The sequence below is a fragment of the Pseudozyma hubeiensis genome (assembly GCF_000403515.1).
Source record: "Pseudozyma hubeiensis SY62 DNA, scaffold: PHS45, whole genome shotgun sequence".
Classification (NCBI taxonomy): domain Eukaryota; kingdom Fungi; phylum Basidiomycota; class Ustilaginomycetes; order Ustilaginales; family Ustilaginaceae; genus Pseudozyma; species Pseudozyma hubeiensis.
The window spans coordinates 173,944-192,972 of NW_012133827.1; the positions used below are offsets into that span (position 1 = coordinate 173,944).

At 57.7% G+C, this 19,029-nt stretch overlaps 10 protein-coding genes across 10 annotated transcripts; 4 read left to right on the forward strand and 6 right to left on the reverse strand.

The window, feature by feature from the left end:
* Nucleotides 1-230: 230 nt before the first annotated feature.
* Nucleotides 231-3,029, forward strand: PHSY_004474 (hypothetical protein; the record flags this gene model as incomplete). The annotated part of the gene is made up of 1 exon (XM_012335087.1): nucleotides 231-3,029. One exon carries the CDS (start codon nucleotides 231-233, stop codon nucleotides 3,027-3,029), a length of 2,799 nt encoding a protein of 932 aa, XP_012190477.1.
* Nucleotides 3,030-3,109: 80 nt separating this feature from the next.
* On the reverse strand, nucleotides 3,110-6,395 carry PHSY_004475 (hypothetical protein; the record flags this gene model as incomplete). Its single annotated transcript, XM_012335088.1, has 5 exons — nucleotides 3,110-3,354; nucleotides 3,446-3,725; nucleotides 3,863-3,983; nucleotides 4,407-5,198; nucleotides 6,301-6,395. The coding sequence occupies 5 exons, from the start codon at nucleotides 6,393-6,395 to the stop codon at nucleotides 3,110-3,112; spliced, it is 1,533 nt and encodes a 510-aa protein (XP_012190478.1).
* Nucleotides 6,396-6,454: 59 nt separating this feature from the next.
* PHSY_004476 (snf1p protein kinase activator; Snf4p) lies at nucleotides 6,455-8,356 on the forward strand (the record flags this gene model as incomplete). Its single annotated transcript, XM_012335089.1, has 1 exon — nucleotides 6,455-8,356. One exon carries the CDS (start codon nucleotides 6,455-6,457, stop codon nucleotides 8,354-8,356), a length of 1,902 nt encoding a protein of 633 aa, XP_012190479.1.
* Nucleotides 8,357-8,698: 342 nt separating this feature from the next.
* Nucleotides 8,699-11,434, reverse strand: PHSY_004477 (hypothetical protein; the record flags this gene model as incomplete). Its single annotated transcript, XM_012335090.1, has 1 exon — nucleotides 8,699-11,434. One exon carries the CDS (start codon nucleotides 11,432-11,434, stop codon nucleotides 8,699-8,701), a length of 2,736 nt encoding a protein of 911 aa, XP_012190480.1.
* A 157-nt stretch (nucleotides 11,435-11,591) lies between these two features.
* Nucleotides 11,592-12,224, reverse strand: PHSY_004478 (dinucleotide-utilizing enzyme; the record flags this gene model as incomplete). Its single annotated transcript, XM_012335091.1, has 1 exon — nucleotides 11,592-12,224. One exon carries the CDS (start codon nucleotides 12,222-12,224, stop codon nucleotides 11,592-11,594), a length of 633 nt encoding a protein of 210 aa, XP_012190481.1.
* A 1,111-nt stretch (nucleotides 12,225-13,335) lies between these two features.
* On the forward strand, nucleotides 13,336-15,201 carry PHSY_004479 (nucleolar protein; the record flags this gene model as incomplete). The annotated part of the gene is made up of 1 exon (XM_012335092.1): nucleotides 13,336-15,201. One exon carries the CDS (start codon nucleotides 13,336-13,338, stop codon nucleotides 15,199-15,201), a length of 1,866 nt encoding a protein of 621 aa, XP_012190482.1.
* Nucleotides 15,202-15,408: 207 nt separating this feature from the next.
* PHSY_004480 (hypothetical protein) lies at nucleotides 15,409-15,726 on the reverse strand (the record flags this gene model as incomplete). The annotated part of the gene is made up of 1 exon (XM_012335093.1): nucleotides 15,409-15,726. One exon carries the CDS (start codon nucleotides 15,724-15,726, stop codon nucleotides 15,409-15,411), a length of 318 nt encoding a protein of 105 aa, XP_012190483.1.
* Nucleotides 15,727-16,233: 507 nt separating this feature from the next.
* PHSY_004481 (potential Arp2/3 complex subunit Arc18) lies at nucleotides 16,234-16,861 on the forward strand (the record flags this gene model as incomplete). Its single annotated transcript, XM_012335094.1, has 2 exons — nucleotides 16,234-16,239; nucleotides 16,331-16,861. The coding sequence occupies 2 exons, from the start codon at nucleotides 16,234-16,236 to the stop codon at nucleotides 16,859-16,861; spliced, it is 537 nt and encodes a 178-aa protein (XP_012190484.1).
* Nucleotides 16,862-17,128: 267 nt separating this feature from the next.
* Nucleotides 17,129-17,971, reverse strand: PHSY_004482 (hypothetical protein; the record flags this gene model as incomplete). The annotated part of the gene is made up of 1 exon (XM_012335095.1): nucleotides 17,129-17,971. The coding sequence occupies one exon, from the start codon at nucleotides 17,969-17,971 to the stop codon at nucleotides 17,129-17,131; it is 843 nt and encodes a 280-aa protein (XP_012190485.1).
* A 215-nt stretch (nucleotides 17,972-18,186) lies between these two features.
* On the reverse strand, nucleotides 18,187-18,993 carry PHSY_004483 (hypothetical protein; the record flags this gene model as incomplete). The annotated part of the gene is made up of 1 exon (XM_012335096.1): nucleotides 18,187-18,993. One exon carries the CDS (start codon nucleotides 18,991-18,993, stop codon nucleotides 18,187-18,189), a length of 807 nt encoding a protein of 268 aa, XP_012190486.1.
* Between the last annotated feature and the right edge of the window lie 36 nt (nucleotides 18,994-19,029).

Sequence of the window (19,029 nt, forward strand, 5' to 3'; positions counted from 1 at the left end):
TTCATCCTTCGGCTGGGCTGGAGCGTGCGTTGCTTTCAAGAAGAAGGTTTTGAGGTTGTGACCGCCAAAGAAAACACTCTTCCTCACGGTCACACACACTGGCAAGACAGCTTCCACCTCAGCCTGCGCCCTTTCCTGACTTGGACCGTCGTGGTGGCAAGCAAACAGAGCAGCTGCAGACTCTCAACCCGCAGTCTGCTCGTCGCTCGTGCACTCTGGCGGCGATCACCATGTCCGCGTCGTTGCAGGATGCAAATGAGGCGTTGCCCGACCATCACCTCGACCAAGAGGCCGCCGCACTCGCTGCCGACATCCTGCCCATCTTCGCTTCGGTAGCATCCATCGACTCGATCTGGTCCTCGGAACGTGTCGGGTTCACGGCGCAGCGCAGATCCATTGTCTATGGTGGCAGTCTCTTTTTCGACGAACTGCTGACTTTTGCTGGCGTCGACACCTCGCTCTACCCTCCGCGTTCGCAGAAACAACTCTCGGAGCTGCTCACCGCTATCTTTGCTGCTATCACGCTCGACTACCTCAAGCAGCTTTCGCTCGTCTACTATCTGCTCCTCGACCTCGACGCATACTCGCAGCGAGTCAGCCTCGACCAAGATGTGGGTCCGTCGTTGACAGATTCGACCTCGGCTGCCGAGCGCTTCGCCGACACCTATGTGGTGCTGCCGCAGTTCACCGATGCTATGCAAGGGTATTGGCTGCTCGACAATGACAGTTACGAGCAGGCCATCCCGCTGCTCGCTGTTGCCGACTTTGTGCCCAAGATCGTCCGCACCCTCTTCCTACCTTCGCAGACCGAGCATAGGCCCGACGTCACACGCGCCAAGCTTCTCCTGCGTTTCATCCGCACTTCGAATCAGACCACCTCATCACCGCCAGGCTCAGAGGCGTTCTTGCAAGAGGTCGAGATGCAGATCCAGGCTCTTTGCTTCGTATCAGGTCCCTCTCGCGCCCTTTCCGAGATTCGTGCCATCACCTCCACCATCCAAGACGACGAGCAGCAGCGCGTTTCCGTGCGTGCCCGACTCATCTTCAAGGTCCTCGAGCACTGTTTCGCGCCTCCACGCCCGGCCGCCATCCAGAACTTGCTGGCGTGCAGCCTTGATCCGGAGGAAGAGGTGACTCTCGAGAGCTTCGTGCTGTCTCCTCCAGCTGCTATGACCGCGACGTGGAGCTATGTTGCTGCTGACGTGCTCATCGCTCGCTACATCAGCCAGGGCAGGTACATGGATGCAGTCGGTCTCGATCGAAGGCTTGGGCCCGACGTCAGCCAAGGCCACTCGACTGCGAAGGATGCACAGCAGCGAAGCAAGATGATGGAGCAGCGAAAGAGGATGATTGCTGGAGCCAGGGAGATCTTGCCGGAAGTGCAAAAAGAGTTGCTGCGGATCGAGGAGTCGGCCGAGATCAGTGGCGGTGCAGAGGTACAGCAAAGACAGGACAAGACCGACACCGGAGCTACGAATGGCGTCAACGGCAAGGCGACTGCCATCCACGATATCGCAGACCGTTCTGGTTTGGCACCTACACCACTCAGTGCCTCACCCGCCGCGCGACGTTCAAACACACATACACCGTCAACCCAGGCAGCCATCTTATCTGCTGTCGTGCGCGCATCCGCTTCGCCATCAGCTCCGAGCACGCCCACCAAGGCGTCCATCCTGGGCGGTGCCCTTTCGGCCAACGCGACCCCCAATGCTACGCCAGGACGAAGCGGTTTGACACCACAGCATCCGGCCGCCATGATCGGTTTCCTCGCCAAGAATGCGCTCAGCGGCCAAGATCCAGCTGCTGCTGCTGACTCAAGTACCACTGACGAAGCCATGGACGAAGGATCTCAGGACGTCGATGGCTCTGCAGTTCTTATCTCGAAGCCAGTCGAAGGTGTCAAAGCTTCAAGCGAGACGCCTGCATCGCCCAGCCAACCAGCGCAGGCGCCGTCGCCATGGAGGAACCAACCCACGCTCACATCCAGCAGCCCCTTTTCGGGCCTTCCGAAGCTCTCGCGCCCCGCAATCGCCGGCGGAAACGCCTCTGTTGCCTCGGGCTCCCGTTCTCCCTACCAATCCAGTCCGCGCGCCTTTCAGCCCGCCAATACGTCTCCCTTTGCCGCCGCTTCTGCCAGCTCCGTGCGTGGCTCTCCTTCCCTCAGCAGCACCACTGGGCGCACCAAGCTACCTGGCGCACTCGGAATCGTCTCGCAGCACGGGAAGAAGAGTCGTCTTGCGCGCGACGAGCCCAGCGTCGTGTCAGACGAGAGCGATGTCGAAGACGCCGAAGCCCAGACGGAGGATGGTGGAGATGATACGTTTGTTCAGACTCAAAAGCAGGGCAAGATGGGCAAAGCGAGCGCAGGCGACGTCAGCATCGGTCGTCTTGTTCCCGGTCGACGTGGGTGGAAGGAAACTCAGGAGGACAATGCGGCGGACGACGACGAGATGCAGGAGCTTTTGACCTCTCCGGAGCCACCGACCAAACGACGAGCGCGCAAGGCTGCTGCTGCAGCGACGCCCTCCAAGAGCAAGATGTCGCGTTCGCGCACCGGCGTGAATCTCAGCAGCCAAGACGACACCACCACGTCCAAATTGAAGAAAAGTCGATCCGAGGTGTCCCTCGTCCCGCCTACGAGCGCCAAACGCATGACGCGGTCGACGAGCTCTGCGAACCGCAAACCGCTGACGCTGTCGAACTTGGAGCAGCATTCTCGAACCGATGTTGCTGGGAATGATGCAGCGCCGATCGCGAGACGCACGCGGGCGGCGACGGCGGAGATGGAGAGTGTGACGGGGAGTCAGGTTGAGGGAGGTGCGAGTACGATCTACACGATTAGCGAGGTGGGTGATGGGGTAGTGGAGGGGAGGAGTCCGTCGAAGCGAGGGGGGAGAAGGACGGTGAACAAGGAGGAGAGAGGTGGGGTGCGGAGATCGAGTAGGTTGGGTGGTGAGGTGGAGGAGAGTTCGCCTGCTAAGAGAAGAGGTGGGAGGAGGGGGGCGAAGATGCCGGGTAGTCTTGAGTGATTTCACCCCCACCACAGCAATGCAATCCCATTTCCTGTTGCTCGACAATTCGATTCCTATTGAGTATCTGGTGAGGAGTTTTACTCTACGACATAAGCCTGGTAAACGACTCTATCCGGGTGTCTGACGGCACTGGCGATGACGATTTTGTTGACGAGATCTTGGACTTGCGGATCGGGGTCGTCGGATTCGAGGATGAGTTTGAGACGAAAGTAGTACTTGGTGGGATCGATGTCTTCTCCGGCTAGAAGTTTTGCTTTGGCGGATTGGTCGGGGTAGGAGGAGGGAACGAAACGGATTCCGGAGGATTGGAAGTAAAGATTGTCTGTTTGTTTCCCGTGCGCCAGAAGAGAGATAAGTTTAGAATTGTATTTGATGAGGAGAAAGGAAGAAGGGGGGAAGGGAAAGGAACTTACGACCGCTTTTCAAGGTGAAAAAGTACCTAGCGTCAAGACGAGTTTTCCCAAATTGGTCGATTCGATAGTAGTCGCTACCACCGGCTTGACCGACAGCACCATCGAGAGCGGGGATGGTGGTGGAGTTGATGGAACCGCCAGCGGAGATGGGGACGATCTTGCGAAGTCCTTCACCGGAATCTCCGATCACCGACGGGGTTTCGACGGGACAGGAAAGGTAGAAAGCGGGTGTGAGGCAGGTAGCCGGTGGTTGCCACTCTGGTGTCGATGACATGGTGACCTGAACAAGCAGGAAGATGGGTAGAAGCAGAAGGTTGAGTAGCATAGCGGAAGAGTGAGAGAGATGTGCGAACGCAAAAAAGTGAGTAAGTCGATCGACGTATCGGTGTGTCAGAAAGGTGGTGTGGGGCAACCTACTTTATACGTCGACTCGTCCAAGACGCAGGTGACTGAACAGCGATTGCGGAGTAAGTCAAGTGATGCTGGAGGTTCCCGGTCAAGTGGATGATGTTGGGTCAAGCGGAGGGAACAACGAAGGCTTGTAAGATGGAAGGAAGATGCACCAAAGTCGCCGTCAGCATTATTGGACCGGTGTGGGGGGAAAAGAATAAGCGCTTGGCCGGATAACGCGGCTGAATTCGCTCGCTTTCGTCACGTCGCCTCAAACAGATCCCGCACGCATCTCGCTGTATCTCGGCTCGGACTGAATTGGCAGGTTTTCTTTTTGAGGCTCTACTCGGACGATTGCATTACGGTGAATCATCAGCGTCGCTTGTACCAGCGACGAGTAGAGCTGTGTCCTTGCGGTCTGTATGAAAGTTGGCCTTTTTCATCCGAGAATAACAGACGTGCTGAAGCAAAGCAGTGTGTGGTTCCATGGTATAGTCTCTATCTGGTATCTAATCACGACCTGCAACCAAGAAAAGAGCAGAATCTCACCAAGGGGTTTGGAATGGCTCACGACGATGTATCCGCCGCTCCTCCAGCTTTGAGCGTCCTTCCCTGCTCCACCTTCTCCTCGTTCCTGGTGATCTTTCCTGCGACGACTTTGGCCTGACCTTTTAACTTGTCCTTGAAACTCGCCTTGGCCATACCATCTGCCAGATCCTGATCCTCCTCGCCCGCTGTGGAAGTGGCTTTGGTACTATCGGATTTCTGCGCGCTGCTTCCACTTGCACTCCCGCTGGTGCTGTTGCTGTTGTAATCACTCGAGCCCTGTGTCTGCTCCTGCTTGCTATCGAACTGCAACTTGCCCTCGGCCGGTTTGCTTGTCGGGTTGTCCCGCTTAGCATCCCCGGTCGGACAAGGCTGGTCGGAATAGTCCACGCCGACAGCTGCCTCCTTGGAACGCTTCTCCTTCTCCGCTGCAGCTCGCACATCATCGTCGGGCGAAACGGTGGTTCCGGCTCCACCTGTGGTCGGGATACCGGTCTCGGTTCCGATCGAAGTCTGTGGTTTGGATGTGCGTTCGGATGTGGAAGGACCTCGTTCCTTTTCTTCGGTGAAATCGTCCCGTGCGGGCAGAGAGGATTGATCGGAATCTGTGGACGAAGGTTTATCTTGTGCGACTGAATCGCTCGGAGTTGAGGCTTCAGCGGTGGAGGCGGAGTAGTCTTCGGATAGGGCAGAGAATCCAGTGGCTTCCGAGACGAGGGTGGAAGCTAGGGGCAGCACACGTTGCGCCGAGGTGGTGATGGATTCGTAGGCTGAAGAGGCTCCGTTGGTAAGTGTTTCCGACATTGTGGTACAGGTGCTTGGATGGAGATCGTGGTGGTAGTTGTGAATCAAGGATGGTGAGCATTGTTCGTCTCAAGTGTGTCTGGTCATGTGGGCAAGAGTCGACCGATAAGGATCTCCCCTCTGATGCTTTCCTGGACTGCCTCGGAGTGAGGTCAAACTGCAGAACAAGCGGACGCCAGCCCAATTCTCGGACAACCGAATGCCTCGTTACAGTAACTCGGAAACAGTGGTGCCGAAAGCTATGCACTGTACCACTTTGCATTCTTGCTGCTGGCTCGGCAACAGCGTTAGGCTGGATTTACATCTCCTGCGTTTCCTGCTGTAGGCGAGACCAAAGAAAATACGAAAACACAAGAACACCGACGAGAGCGGGGGAACCATGGCAGATTCTTGACGTCAAATTTCGTCTTTGTTCTAGACCGCGGTTGGGCATCGCCTCTCGTCACATGTCGTGGGCTCGAAGCCGACGAGCGCGGCTGACGGCTTCGAACAACGTGTGCACACTGACACTCGGTTCGCTGTCATGGTGCTGGGGCGTGGAAGTTGCCATGCTGCAAATTTTGCGAAAAGCGGTGCTCGTGGATGTGATTTGGCACGCTATCGGACAGGTCTCGGTGACCTCATCGCGCGCTTTGGCCATTCCTCACGTGGGCATTTCCGCCTGTCACATGCAACTTCAGTTCAAAACGCCGCGACTGTGGATTTCCGAGGGTGGAATGTGATCCTAAACCAATCTCACATTGCGAAACGCAATTTTCGGTTGGCTGTCTCCGCATTTTTTTATGCAGCAAAGGCTCAGCTCGAGTGAGCGTGACTGTGACTGTATGGCGTGCACGGGCAGCATCGAGGTGTACCAGCATACACTCTCTACTTTGATCGCCGTTTGCTATCGCTAATCATCTACAGCGATAAAGAAGCTCTCTCCCTTCGTCAATAGTCGACGCAACACATTAACAGCGTGACGCATCAGCACACGTCCTCTGTACGGATCACCCGATCACACCGAGTCTCCGCTCACCTCCGTCCAGTCAAAGCACTACTTCTCAATCTCCTTCGATCAGTTCACCCAGCAAACCATCGCTTCGGGCATCCGAGTCGCCTTCTTGCACTCTTACAGCTTCAAGCCATTCACAGCCTCACTTCCCGCATCACAGCGCATGAGATCTTGGGCTGCAATCTGATCAACGACGATCTTGCGAGGGATCGTCATCTCGTCAACATCTTTTCACAGTCTCACCAGCATTCCGATCGCCATTCGAATCCTCTATCATGGACGTCCCAAGATCAAGAGCCGTCTCTAGTGGGGCGAGCTCTGGTGCAGGCGTCGACATCCCCGGCGCATCCACCTCGCAGGCGAGTTCGTCACGCCTCGCACCCAGCGCACGAGCTCGTCGCGAACGCGAGAGAAGCGGTAGACCCAAGGACAAGCATGCGCTCGCACTCCGCTCCATTCGCGACTTTCTCCGTGGTCGCAGCAGCTACGACGTGCTGCCCGTTAGTTTCCGTCTTATCGTGCTCGACACCAAGCTCGTCGTCAAGCCTGCGCTCGAGGTCATGTGGCAGGCCGGTGTCGTGTCTGCTCCTCTTTGGCAGTCGACTCCGCACGAAATGCTCGGCAGCTCGACCAGCCAGTCAGAGTCGCACTCGCAACCAGAAGAAGCACAACCTTCGGACACCACACAGCAATCCCCTGCAGACGGAGAGCACGTTAGCCCCAAGACCGCTCAATCCTCACTCCCCTCCGACACCAAGCCTGCAGCCCCTGCCATCACCTCGTCACATCAACTCTCCGGATTCGCCGGCATGCTCACCGTCAACGACATCATCCACCTTATTCAGTACTACTACCGCCACTCTTCCTACGACTCCGCCTCGGCCGACGTCGAAAAGTTTCGACTAGAACGGCTACGAGACATCGAGCAGGCGCTCAACGTCCCACCCCCACCGCTGCTCTCCGTGCATCCGTTGCGACCGCTGTTCGACGCGTGTCAGCTGCTGATCAAGACGCACGCGAGGAGGTTGCCGTTGTTGGATTACGATGAGCAGACGGGTATGGAGACGGTCGTGTCGGTGTTGACGCAGTACAGGGTGTTGAAGTTCATCGCGATGAACTGTAGGGAGACGGCGGCGTTGGAGCGGAGTCTGAGGACGTTGGGTATTGGGACGTTCTGTCAGAGTTACAGAGCAGGGAAAGCGGGTGGTGGATCGCACAGGGGCTCCGATGCAAGCGAACCTGGGCTGGTCAAGAGCGATCCCAGAGATCTGAGTATGAGCGAGTTGAACGCGGCGGCGGCGAATGCGGAAGAGCCTGATGGACCGGCCAAGGAATCGGATGCTAGCAACGCCTTTAAAGGTGCTACTGGTGGTGGGGACGGCGATCCAACGAATTCAAACCCTTTCGCACCCATCGCCACAGCTACGCTCGACACCACCGTCTTTGACGTCGTCCACATGTTCTCCGAACGCGGCATCTCCGCCGTACCCATCCTCGACGAAGAAGGCAACGTCGTTGACCTCTACGAAACCGTCGACGTCATCACGCTCGTCCGCACCGGCGCCTACACCTCTCTCGACCTGACCATCCGTCAAGCGCTGGAACGACGACCGCCCGATTTCGCCGGAGTCTGGACCTGTTCTCCCGAGGATTCGCTCGCCTCGATCTTTGCGCTCCTGCGCAAACGACGTGTTCACCGGCTGCTGGTGTTGGAACCTGAACCGATGGTGCTGAAGAAGCAGGATTTTACGGATAAAACGGCACCCTTGGAAGAACTCGATAGCTACGTCGACGATCTCGTGCAGGAGGAGAAGGAGAGGGAGAAGCGGGAAAAGCAGGAATTCGTCGATGATTCTCGCGCTCCGTTGGAGGAGAGGTTGGAAAAGGGCGATCCGACCAGGCGGAGTAGGGGTAGGTTGGTGGGGATCGTTTGTCTCAGCGATATCTTGAGGTATGTGATCGGTGAGCAGGTCAAGGATGAGGGTATGAGGAGTAGGGGTACGAGCGTAGCGAGCAGCTTGGGTGGTGCAACGGATGCAGGTGGGCAGACGGGTTCCGCGGCAGACGCATCAGCCTCCTCAGCAGCCGCCGTTGCGACCACCGCCAATGTCGTCAGCCCCACAACTACGCTAGATGCTACTCAGACCATCTTGGAGGATCAACCGCTCGAGCTGTGACTTCTCGCAAAAGTGCTTCCTCACTGCAGCAATCAATGGTTGGAACTTCACACTTGTCACAATTTCGCGGGCCATGGACTCAAGGTCTTTTGTGTGTGCAAGCTTTCGCTGATCAGGCGGGGGATGAGGTTGGTGTGCGAAGTAATGAGCGATCAGACCGAATGTATGCGATTGGGATCTGCGAAAGGAAAATGCGAATGATCGGGGATCAAGATGCCAAATGATGGCCCAGGGGATGAACGAGACCAGGCCGAGCCCGAAAGAAAGAAGGGCTCTCGAGATCCGTGGATGTCCCTTCCGCGCAAGACACGAAGCTGAAGTCCCCTTTGGGAGAACGCCAGGTCAGGCAGCGCCAAACCTCGCCCCCCTCAGCGCACGCAGCTCATCCCTGTCCGGAACCATGTCTTCTTCCGGTGCTACTACCGTGGGCGGCTGGTGCTGTTGCTGGTGCGGATAGCTACGATCGTGTGGTTCAGGCGTACCATACTCCTCGACGTCATCGTCGTCGCCCTCATCCAACACTTCATCTTCGGCCATCGGCTGAGCTTGAGCAGGCGCCACCAGCGGCATTCCTGGATTTCTCGTCTCCTGGGCCTCGGTGAGAATGCGATGGTTCCCACCGTCGGTGGAACTGGCTCGATTGAGCAGAGTGGCATCCTCAGCTGCACGTCGAGCGTTTGCATAGCGTGCTATCTGGCGCTGTTGCTCGTAGTACATCTGCTCGGTTGCTGTGAGTTGACGGCGGCGTGGGACACCCACGCCCGCGGCCATGGCGCCAGCGAGGGGTGGCGGGTAGAGGCCTGCGGCTGCATTGGGCGCTGACGCCGGTGCCGCACCGACCAAGCCCAGTGGTGGCGCTCCTTGCTGAAGCTGAGGTTGAGCGAATGGTATCCCTGCTGCTCCTCCAAAGGCTGCCGCCGCGGCATGATATGCATGATGACCGTTGCCATTGCCCAGTCCGTTGGCGCCGCCAAGGGGAGCGTCTCCCAGCCCACCGAGCGCATTCCTCGCCCTCGGCTCGAGCTGGCCGAATTCGGCTGCTAGCTGTTCATCACTGTACACGCGCTGCAAGAATTTGCGTAGATCGTGCACGCCTTTACCGCTGTAGACGCAGAATGCCTGCCTCTGGTGTTCGTTGAAATCCTTGGGTGGCGCTCGGCACATGGCTTGCAGCTCTGGCCTCCGGAATGCAGGGACACCCGTCAGACTCAGATGCGTCAAGCGACCCAATCTTTGCAGCACGCAAAAGATGGCAGGGACCGAGACGTTTTCGCAGTAAGAGAGATGGATGCGCTCAAGCGAGTTGTATCGATCCACCAGGCCGTAGATGGCCTGGTCGGTGAGGTTGATCACCTTGACCAGACCGATGCGCCGAAGCTTGGGCATGTTGTTGGCGATCTCAGTGACCGACAGGTCGGTAAGATTGGGGCAGCAAGCAACGTCGATGTAGCGCAACCTGGTGCAAGAGCGTGCAAGGTGGGTGACGGCGCGATCCGTAATGTTGGAAACGTGTCCGAGATGCAAGTAGTGCAAATTTTTGCCGAGCTTGGCGATGCTGTACAGCGCTTCGTCTGTGAGGCGCGTGCACTTGGTGAGAGCGAGGTTCTTGAGACGGGGTACATTTGCCACGATGCCTTCGACAGCGTCGTCGGAGATCGAGGTGCAGCTGGTGAGGTCCAAAATGCGCAGGTGATCGAAAAGACGACCTTGAGCAATCTCGCTGGGAATGCTGGCGGAGCGTGTGAGGCCAGTGTCGCGTCTCGCGTCCATCGTCATGCCGACGCCCGGCGATGCTCCTCGACTCGTGGGAGCCGAATCGCTCACGAACGCAGCACCCATGGCCGAACGCGAGCCGTGCGAGTGGGACGTGCCCAGCATGGGAACGCCTGTGGTGCCGCGTGCGGAAGGGAAAGCATTGTCGGTCAAATCGGCGCAGTGAGCTAGCCTGAGTTCGCGCATCTGGAAACTTCTTGTCCAGATTTCCCTGACCGACTTGTCCGAGATCTTGGGACAGTGGATGAGATCGACCTCCAACAAGGAAGGGCAGTGCTCTGTAAGGGCGAGGAGCGCCTCGTCATCGACGCTGTCGCATCCGCACAGCTTGACGCGCCTTAGCAATTTGCAACTGCGGGCGAGAGCCGCAACACCCTTGGATGTGATCTTTTTGCAGCCGGTCAAGTTGATACCCTGCGCTTTGGGAGAATTGGCGGCGAGGGTGAGCAGCGTGTCGTCGGAAATGTCGGATACGTCGGTGAGGTCGATGGCGACGAGCTGCGGTGTGTTTTGGAATACTTTGACGAGGGTGGCATCGGTGATGTTGGAGCAGCCTGTAAGGGTGAGCCTCTCGAGACGCGTGCAAGCCGACATCATGAGGAAGAGCTGGTCCTCGAGCTGGTTGGCAAGCAGCGTGAAGTTGAGCCTGCGGACAAAATTGGCATACGGGAAGAGCTGCTCTGGCTTGCGAATGACGCCGACCAATTTGAACAAAGACGATATCTTGAAGAGTGCGGGTCGGTGCCATAGCAGCTCGACGCCGTTCAAGCACCAGGACTTGCAGACGAGCAGACAGGAAAGGAGGTCGGGTGGATAGAGGACGAGGTACTTGAAAATGTGGAGAAGGATCTCATGGGGAAGGCTGGAAGCAGTACTGAGCGGCGCATCCTGGTAGATCCATGTGCCGTTGGAAGAGGTAGGTGATGCGGGTATGAGGGTGCCTCTACGAGATAGGCGGACGGCTGCCGGGTCGAAGGCGCGTTCGACGGTGCCACGCTTGGTGTCGGCGTCGTCTATGGAGGCGAGGTCGGCGAAATCCTCCTGGGCTGTGCCATCGTCGGATACCGAGGTGCTCGAGGGTGAAGGCGGAGCGCGAGGTTGCGGAGAGCCTCTACGTGCCGCAAAGTCGGCGGGAGAGTCGGATCGATCCTCCATGTCTGCATCTAGGAGGTTCCTGCGTGAGGAGGGGCCAGCACGGGCAGAGGCGATGACGCTATCGAGATTGTTTGCGCCGCCGCTTGCCTGATACGGATACGGGGAAGGAGAGTTGGAGCCTCTGGGCGAGGAATCTGCCGTTTGCGACATGGTGAGAGCGCAAGCCGAAGATTGATGGCTGCAACTAACTTGTGCAAGGCAAGATCCTCGAGCGGAATCGATTGCGGTACCCGAGCTCTATGCTCCGGTGCGTAGCGCGACCAGAAGGTAGCAAGCGCGTTCGGTGTCGCGGACGATGCTCGCGGTCTTAGCCTCGATAGTTGCGATATTTGATGTGATCACTGTTGCTACGGATGCTGATGCTGATGCTGAGGCTGCGCTTAGCTGTGATGGCGGCACAATTGGAGAGAGCAAGGGTGCAGCTGGTGCGGCGAGAACGGAGCTTTGTGTTTCGGTATTTCAGCGTGTACAGAAGGCGGTGATGGTGATGGTGATGTTGTTGACGGTGCTGACGATGTAGAGGAATGCAGATTCGGGTGGAGGAAGCGATCCGCAGACTTGCGAAATCTGACTCTGGGCCAGCATAACTCTCAACTCGGCATAGCACAGCGCAATGCAGCGAATGCAACGCAACGCGGCCTGAGGCAGTCACAATCGAGCTCCGACAGCCGCAACCGAGCGGACTGAGCTTGGCAGAGCGGCGTAGCGAATACAGTATTTGGAATTGGAATTGGTCAAGGCGTTGTCGCGCGCTGCAGTTGCAATATTTTTTTGACAGTCGAAGGCTCGCTCGCAGAAGGAAGGGGCCCTTGCATCGAGCCGCTCTTCCGATCCCGCTGTCCAACCGCAGACCGACGATTAGGATCATAGCAGACTGAGGCTGGGGTATTCCGAGCCCAGAACGAGGTCCTGTCTCATCTGCCGAGGCCGCGCTCGCCATCTTCCCACACACAACGACGGCCGCCTAGAATGAACGCTTTGAGATTCCAACGATCTGATTCACAGAGCAAGCAGTCTCTGCAGCCGGACGGTCCGACTCGACGGTTCTTTTGTTACTTTCCTACCTGTTGGGAGATCACCTGCAAGTTGGCATGCCTACATCGCAGCGACTGCCAATCAAGCTTCTGAGATCGACATCGACATCGCGATGCTATTATGTCGGGGAGCAAGCCGACCGAAAGAGGGTGGGGGGAGAACGGTGTCAATAGCTTTGGGCGTATGCGTTATTGAAGCCGAAGCTTGATGTTAGCTCTTCGCACACGTCACACACAGGTTTTGGCCCGACATCGCGCCGCCCGCCCTGTGCAGGCCAGCTAAATAAATGAGGTTGCTCGCCGGTTGCTGCAAGCAGAAAAGCGTCCCTTGCCCCTGTCGTGCCTTCATTTCCGCGCTGCTCTCTGGGTCAATTCAACAACCCCATTTGGCCGTTGGGTGGGATGCGAATTTCCCCCATCTCGACTCAATTGAATTCTTTTTGAATCTGTTCTATTGTTCAATCGTTGGTCAACTGACACACACTCGCAGATACTGGCGAATCGCCCGTCTCCAAGCTTGTTACATCTGCAGAAAAAACGCGGTTCAATTCAATTTTCTTCACTTCTATAGAGAGAGAAAAAAGGGGCGCGTCGGTGAAAACTAGGCAGCAGGCCAGTCTATCGCTGCACGGTTCGCCAAGAAACTCCGTGCTAGACGTGGCGGATCTGACAGCACTCAGCCGTTTGCACGTCCGAAATTTGATTTAAACCTGAGCTCGCAACAGAGACCTCACATCTCATCCCCCCATATTTCCATCCATCCTCTCTCCCCAACCAACACCTTCGAACCCTTACTTTTTTTCCGGCATTCATCGTTGTGGTGGACGCGATCCAACAGTGACCAGTGACGATTGCGTCTCGCAGATCCATCCCTCCGTGTTGGTCTACAAGCACGTGGCCCCCTCTCCCCATCAGCATCGCTCGAGACGCCTGACGCTTGGCGCCGCGATCATCCGACAACCAATCGACACGCACGCGTACGTTTGATTCGACGCGTTCTGTCGACTTTGCACCACAATGGCTCCCACCACTGCATCCCAGCCCGTCGCGGCTGCACCCGCCGACGCCGCCAAGAAGGACAAAAGCCACAAGAAGGACAAGAAGGCCGCTGTCGTCGATGCTGCTGTTGCTGCCGACGATGCCGACGCCGATGCCGTGGCAGAAGAGCTCGATGCTGCTGACGGCGAAACCGACGCCGCCAAAAAGGACCGCAAACGCGAGAAGAAGGAGCGCAAGGAACGCGAACGTCTCGAACGCGAGCAGGCAGAGAAGGATGCCGCCACCGTCGCCGCCGCCTCTGCTGCCCAAGCCGTCTCGGCCGTCGCGTCCGCCACGCGTCTTCCCATCGACCCTTCCCTCGATGGCTCCTTCGCCGCTGCAGAGAACACAGCCCTCGATGCCCCGGTCGCTGCGGCTGCTCCTGCCGCTGTTGTCCCCGAGCAGTCTGCCGTGACGCAACCCACCCAGGTGGCCACCAATGCAGCTGCCCCTGCTGTCCCCACATCCGCCCCGGTCGACCCCGTCACCGGCGAGCCCATCAAGCGAAAGCGTGGTCGCCCCAAGAAGGACCCCAACGCGCCCCCTACCGTCAAGAAGCCCAAGCGTGACGCCGGCGAGAACGGATCGCGACGCGGTCGACGCCCCAAGATGTCCGAGGAGGCCGCCATCGAGGAGCTCAAGGGTCTTTCGCGCCGCGAGCTGCTCGTCGAACGCGTCTACTCGTCCGACATGCTCGCCAAGCTCGAGAGGACGATCGGGCTCAAGTATCAGAAGGGTCGCTTCACCACCGAGGAGCAGGACATCATCAAGAACGGCATCGCCGAATTCATGAAGCTCAAGAACCTCAACGAAGAGGACTTCCAGGAGCTCCTCTACAACTACCGTGAAAAGGGCTGGGAGAGGATGTACACCGAGCTCTGGAAGGACCTCGCCGGTCGCCTCGACGGCCGTCCCAACATCGCCGTCCGATTGCACGTCCGCACCAACAAGTCGCAGTTCCGAAGGCAGGGACGCTACACGCTCGCCGAGGACTTTGAGATCCGCAACCGCATGGGCGTGCTGCGCGAAGATGCCGCCTCGGTCGCCAAGCGCCTGGGCCGTCTGAACCAGGACGTGCTGTCGCGCTTTGTCAAGCTGCAGGTGAGGGACGAGATGGCCGAGGGACCCACGTGGACCGCCGAGGAGGACAAGGCAGTGATCGCAGCTCTGGAGCAGTACAAGCAGGAGCACCCGGGCGAGGTCATCTCGTGGAAGGCCATCGCCAACATGATGGGCAACAAGCGAAGCTACAAGGTGTATTCGAACCTGTTCTCCAATATCCGCTCGCGTGTAGATCGCAGCGGTCTCAACCCCAAGCGCGACTACGGAACCTCGCTCGAGGATGCCGCCGCGGCTGCATCGCAGCAGGCGGTGCGTGGCATCCAGCGCCACCCGACGCGTGCCGAGCTAGACAACAGCGTGTGGATTCCCGGTGAGGACGACCTGATCCTGCTGCAGCGTCTCAACTTCCAGGACACTTTCACTGAAGCGTCGGTGCGATGGGGCGACCTGTCGTTCGATACGTGGCAGTGGCCCGAGGAGGCGCTCAAGCAGCAATTTGCGCAGATCAAGTCGCGCTACCTGCCCGAGGGCTTTTCGGGCGGCTGGCAAGAGACGCTGGACAAGATCATCCGAACCATCCGCACGCGTCGAACTAAGAAGGAGATCGACGACGAGGGTGAGGACCAGCGCGAGACGGCTGGCGAGTCGAGCACGCAGGCTGCAGCTGCTGCTGCCGAGACGCCGGCTGCTGCGTCCGCGGCGGCAGCTCCGGAGGCTGCACCTGCTGCGATCGATCCAGCCCTGGATGCCAGTGTTGCTGAACCCGCTTCTACGACCGCTTGAGTGGTGGACGCGTAAGGCTCAGGTTGTTTGTACTCTTATGTATTGTAGCTATGTTTCTCATTCATTTTGTTAGTTGGTGATTCGGGGTGTGCGATTGTGGGGACGAACAAGCTGTGGTTCTGAGATTGGGTGGGTTGATAGTGTACAGGGTGAGAGTATGGGGTATATGTGTTGCGAAGGTGACTGTTCCTCTTGGATGAAGGAGTTTTATTCTTCGTCTTGATCTTCATCGTCGTCGTCGTTGTCATCGTCGTCATTGTTTTGGGTGGGGAGGTGTTCCTTTCCGGACCAGTCTTTCCAGGTGGTGAGGATTTTGTTGATGTTGGATCGTGCGGTGTCGATCGAATCTGCGAGGGAGGAGAGGTGTCGTGGTTTGGTGGAGGAAGGGGAGGAGGAGAGGGGAATGAGCAGTTGGGTGGATGGCGAGAGGGTGTCGGATGGGGGGGAGAGAGGGATGGGCGTGGAGGGTAGGGGACGGTCGGTGGGGGAGGCGGAGATGTTGATCTGTGCTGTGAGGTGCGACATGGTTGGTAGCAAGTGCAGAGGGGATGGCGAAGGCTGTGGTTGAGGAGATGGTGATGTGCAAAGTGAGGGTTGAAGGTCGGAAGGTGTCTGATGTGAATGTGAAGCAGGGTCGGACGACGAAGGGTCGGGCAAATGCCGCTTTCCGCGCTTGATGGGCAGGAGCAGAAAAGTCTAACATTTTAGGAAGGCGACGAATTCGAGCGTGGTCGAGCCATTTCATCCAAGTGGAAATCGGCGCCAAACGGTGCACAGCTTTGGGAAGGCAGACAAGTGGAGATGTGCGTGTGTGGTTCGCTCACGGTCATCGTCCATCTCTCTTCCATCACATCCGCTTCCTCGCCCTCATCCTTCACGCACATTGCTCTCCTCAGCATCGCAAACCGCATCCACGAGCACATTGCATACTTGTCGGCGATACCAACCCGTCTCTACACCATTTGATTGTCTCGTTCTGGTCATTGCGACTCTTTCTTCAAAACTGCAGTAACTGACCGCAAACCTTTCATCATGCCGGTAAGCATCATCCTCATTATACGCTTCCCAAACTCGAAAGATTTGCCCTTGTGCTGACCAGACCCGATCCAACTCTCGCGCGCAATCGCAGGCTTACCACTCATCGTACAACGACGAGCCAGAGGTGCGACAGATCGGATCCATGTCGATCCTGCCCATCCGCTCGCGCACGCGCGGACCCGCCCCACCACCCGTCGACCCCTCCCGTCCGGACATCATCGACGAATCCATCGACCTCTTCCGCGCCAACTCACTCTTCCGCAACTTCGAAATCAAGGGTCCCGCCGATCGGCTGTTGATCTACTTGATCCTGTTCATCTCGGACTGTCTCACCAAGATCGCGTCGTCCAAAATCCCCTGGACAACGAACGAGGCGCAGAAGCAACTGGCGACGTATTCGGTCGACAGCTTTGCGCTGCCTGGGGATGCGAATTTCCCGTTGAACAGTCTGTACGCTGCTCCGGCGGGTAGAGCGGAGGCGGACGCGTTGAGGAGTTATCTGACCCAGGTGAGACAGGAAACGGCGAGCAGGTTGGTGGAGAAGGTGTTTGTGGATGGTCAGGCGAGCAAGTGGTGGTTGGCGTTTACCAAGAGGAGGTTCATGGGTAAGAGTCTGACGTAGAAGGGAGGGTGTGGGAGGTGGAGGAGCTGGGTGGATGGGGTGGGAAGGTCGGTGGACTAGCCGTGCTGTGTTGGACTAGAAGGTCAGAATGATGAGCTGCAAATGCAAAACTTGTACCTCATGACGGTACAGCTGGACGGGTTGTGATCGTGTGTGAGCTCGGGACGTTGTTCGCTCTCACAATCTTGACCGGCCTCGGTCCACGCACTCACACGAATCCTATCAGAAAACTGCAACTGGGAAACTTGATTGCGCTTCCTTCCAACTTCAACCCAGCACCTGCCAATGTTCATCCAGCAGCTCCTCATGAACATTAAAGTATCTCGTCGGTTTACCCTTGACCTCTACCTTTCCTACCGTCTTCCACTCCCCTGCTTGCTCGGCTTTCTGCTTCACCTCCGAATTGTACTTTACAATCCACTCGCCCAAACTTTTCCCGGTTTTGACATCGAATGTTTCCGCGATCTTTTTCTCCACCATCCCTTCAACACCACCAGTAGTGATGGCGGGGGGAGTGTTGGTGATCTCCCATGAGGCGAAAGGTCTACTCGTAGGGCGCAAGAATGTTGGTTCATACACAAGCGTCTTCCTCGCGCGAAGGTTCCACGATACCGTATCGAGTTCCATCACCGGTTCTTGAGAGGCAATGGAGACGAGTCGCATCGAAGAGACGTACGGCGTTCCGATCCACGCGATCAGTGCGGTGGAAACTCCGGAGGTGGCGAGCGCGGTGAGGGAGAGTCCCATCCGTCCGATCAGCGAGATCTCGCCGGGTGCGAGTAAAAGGATGGGAGTGAGGATGGTGGCTAGTCCGAGGGAGCCGAGGGAGAACAGTTTGAGCCGGGTGAACGTTCGCGAGAGGGGGCCGGTGTAGGTTGCTAGCACCTTGGAGTCTGATGAGGATGGGGGAGGGGGAGAGGGGGTGCTGCTGTTGGAGAGGTGAGGCGTGGTGCTGAGTGTTCGGGAGAGAGGTGTTGAAGGTCGAGTTCGCAGGAGTGGGAGTGGGAGCGAGCGCGAGAAGTGGGATGGGGAAGGGGAAGGTTTCGTGATTGCCCTTGTTAGAGAATGTCCAGCCATCTGTGTTGCAATGGTCCGTGTCGAGATCATCATCGACCGCCTCGCAGTCGCAGCGGCCATGACGACCAGAGGCATCGTAGCCAGTCTCGTACACTGTATTTCAACACGCGGCAGCAAGAGAAAGGCAAAAGCAGAAGAAGAATGGACACAGTCAACAAAAGGTGTTCTCGGTATCGATGATTCCCATTACTGTAGAGGACTGCGGTGGTGGCGGAGTTCTTCGAAGGCGAAGCTCGGCGGTGATGGGGTCAAGGCTGAGCCCACTCAAGACTCCAGACGGTCAGCCAGCGGTTGCGCAGCTTGACGTCCCCCTCTGTGTCTTGGCCGTATCCTTCGATGAGGAAGCTTCGTCTATTGCCGGTCAGCCTGGGCTCGTCGCCGTCGTCGTGGGTGCCTTTTTCCTCCTGAGTGTCCGCAGAGTCGGTAGCCGATTGTTGGATCGGAGTGTTCCCGCAGACCTCTAGCTCGAGAATGCGATCCTTCGCATCAGCAAAAGCCTCGTTCCCTGCCCTCCCCACGTCCGGGTCGTCTGTGCTCATGCCCGATGTCAGAGCTGGCCATGCATCCGGCTTTTCGATAGGAGCCAGCCTCAGCCCAGCCCTGTGCGCTCTTCTGATAAAGCCCGTCACCTTCTCTCTGCCTGTGTGCAGCCCAGCAATCACATTCACCCTCGCTCTCCTATCCCTCTTCAACACCTTCAACACCGACTTCAACAGATCCGCATGACTCAACGGATCCCACATGCAGTCGGCCAAGAGGATCGAATCAAACCCCTTCTCCCCGGCTGGCAAACAATCCATCAATTCCTCGGTATCCTTCCCCCAGATGAAGCCCACCACTTTGCACTTTTTCGCCGTCGTAGTGTTACGCCTGACGTTGTCTCTCAACTCTTTGACGAGGAGAGGCTCGTCGTAGTCGCTGGCAACGACGACGGAAGGCGGTGGGTCGAGGAGGGAGGCGGTGATGGAAGGTAGAGCGGTACCAGCACCGAGCTCGAGGATGGAGCGATTGGATGTGGGGAAGGCGGAAGAGGCGAGTGCGTCGGACATGAGCATCCCTGCTCGCCATTGTCGATGGGCGAAGATGTGATG